This window comes from Haplochromis burtoni, unplaced genomic scaffold (genome assembly GCF_018398535.1).
Source record: "Haplochromis burtoni strain Fernald_Lab_line unplaced genomic scaffold, NCSU_Asbu1 Contig_389, whole genome shotgun sequence".
Taxonomy (NCBI): domain Eukaryota; kingdom Metazoa; phylum Chordata; class Actinopteri; order Cichliformes; family Cichlidae; genus Haplochromis; species Haplochromis burtoni.
The window spans coordinates 62,754-64,644 of NW_024582750.1; the positions used below are offsets into that span (position 1 = coordinate 62,754).

At 38.7% G+C, this 1,891-nt stretch overlaps 1 protein-coding gene across 1 annotated transcript in view; it reads left to right on the plus strand.

The window, feature by feature from the left end:
• Positions 1–1,643, plus strand: part of LOC102313527 (protocadherin Fat 3) — a gene marked incomplete at its 3' end in the record, with an annotated part of 23,945 nt that extends 22,302 nt beyond the window's left edge. Inside the window, 4 exon segments of the mRNA XM_005944054.3 lie at positions 264–455; positions 837–934; positions 1,016–1,177; positions 1,455–1,643. Coding sequence (XP_005944116.2) covers positions 264–455; positions 837–934; positions 1,016–1,177; positions 1,455–1,643 — 641 coding nt within the window.
• Between the last annotated feature and the right edge of the window lie 248 nt (positions 1,644–1,891).

Here is a 1,891-nt window from a genome sequence, read left to right on the forward strand (position 1 = left end):
TGGCTAACTGTGCTTAGAATATAAAAAGAACAATTTGCAAAAGAATGACAATTATTACAAATTTAAATAAATTACATTGTTAAAACTGAAGCATAAATGATTAAGCAGCATTATACTGCTGTCACTCACTGATGTGGAGCTAGTTTGGATAACTTCGTTTTAGACTTTTGGTTTAATCCAGTAGCTCACAAATTAGTATCAACTACAATCGACTACATTAGTTCATAAAGGTTTTAAGTGCTTTTTTTGCTCTCTACCTCCAGGCTTCAGATCCTGATGTTGGAGATGTGGGGCAGCTGGTCTACAGTTTGACAGCAGAAAGTCCTTATTTTGACATTAACCCATCCTCAGGTCTGGTCTATGTGATCTCAGCAACAGAACTGGCTGGACAGACAGCTAAAATGGAGGTGAAGGCCACTGATCCCCACGATCTTCATGCTACCGCTGTAGTGGAGGTGAGTGTTTAAGACCAGATGAAGACAGGTAAATCTGATGAGATGATAACTGCAAGCTTTTTATATTCAAATATCTTTATTGACATCATCATCGAAGGACACATTCGAAACCTGTTCCTAAATAAAAGCGATGCCTTTAAAAGCTTAGTTCACAGGGTGAGCAGGCCACGAAAGTCTGAAATGCAGCAGCCCCCCCCCCCAACGCATAAAGACAAAAGTCTTTATTAATAATAATTACGCAAAAAAGAACTGATAGCTGATTTTCATATGCATAAATACAAGGTATTTCCTTTTAATTCATCTTCTTGTTTATTTTGTTCAATAAAACAGGTTAATAAGAAGTTAAATTCCAAGTTAAATTAATCTCTCTTCTGCCCCCAGGTGATGGTTCAGGCAAGTGCAAGCAGCTCCAACATTGTGACCATCTCACTTAATCAGCCTGCTAACATTGTGGAGAAGAAAGTTGAAGATTTATCGACGTAAGACAGGTTTAGCTGGTGTTAAAGATTGCTTTCTATAATCCACTTCTGTTACTTCTAATAGATTTTTGTGTCTCCCAGGTCTTTGGGCAAAGTTCTGGGCTGGACTGTGAACATCGTTCAGGTGTTCAGCGCTAACGATGGATCCACTGGCACCCGAAACCTGAGAGTTTCTGTGAGGACTTTGGTCCGTTTCTTTGCTGTAGATGGAGGGGAGGTTGTTTCCTCTGAAGCAGTCATAAAGTAAGAGACTGACTTCTACTGTGTTCTACATCAGGCCCATCTGTTAGACACTCAGTATTGTTTTGCTTTGGTTTTTAGCAAACTTGCCTGATATTCATTAGTCTGAGTAATGTTGATTTTGAGTAATTTTCCAGAGGCACCTACCATTTTGACCAGTTTGAAATCTAAACCTGGTCTCATAAAAATTAACTTCTATATTTAGATATAATCAGGGAAAGATCACCTTGGTGAACTGTGTAAAAAATTTCTTTTGACCTCTTGCTGTCTGATCCACCAGGAAACTGCAGAGCCAATCAGATGGTGTGAATGCAGAGCTGTCTCAGTTGTTTGGGGAGGAGCTTCATTTTGATGTTGAGATGGTGGACCCTCAAGGGTCCACCTCCAATCAGGCGCTGGTCATTGCTCTGGGCGTCCTGTCTCGGCTGAGCATCCTGGGATTGATTATTGCTGTTGCGTTTCTCATCAGGTGAGATTGCAGTGTTTCAACTGTTGCTACACATTTTCTTCAAATTGGTTAAATTGTTTTCTCGGCTCAAAAGCAGACAATAATTGTCCAAGTGGACAAAAAAGAAAATACTGCTGCTTCAAATTTGTAATTTAACTCATTATTTCTATACTGTTGTTTTTAAAAATGGTAAAGTTTATCAAAACAATTTGTATATCATTCAATTCAAATCAGTTTTATTCATATATTGCCAAGTCACAACAACAATC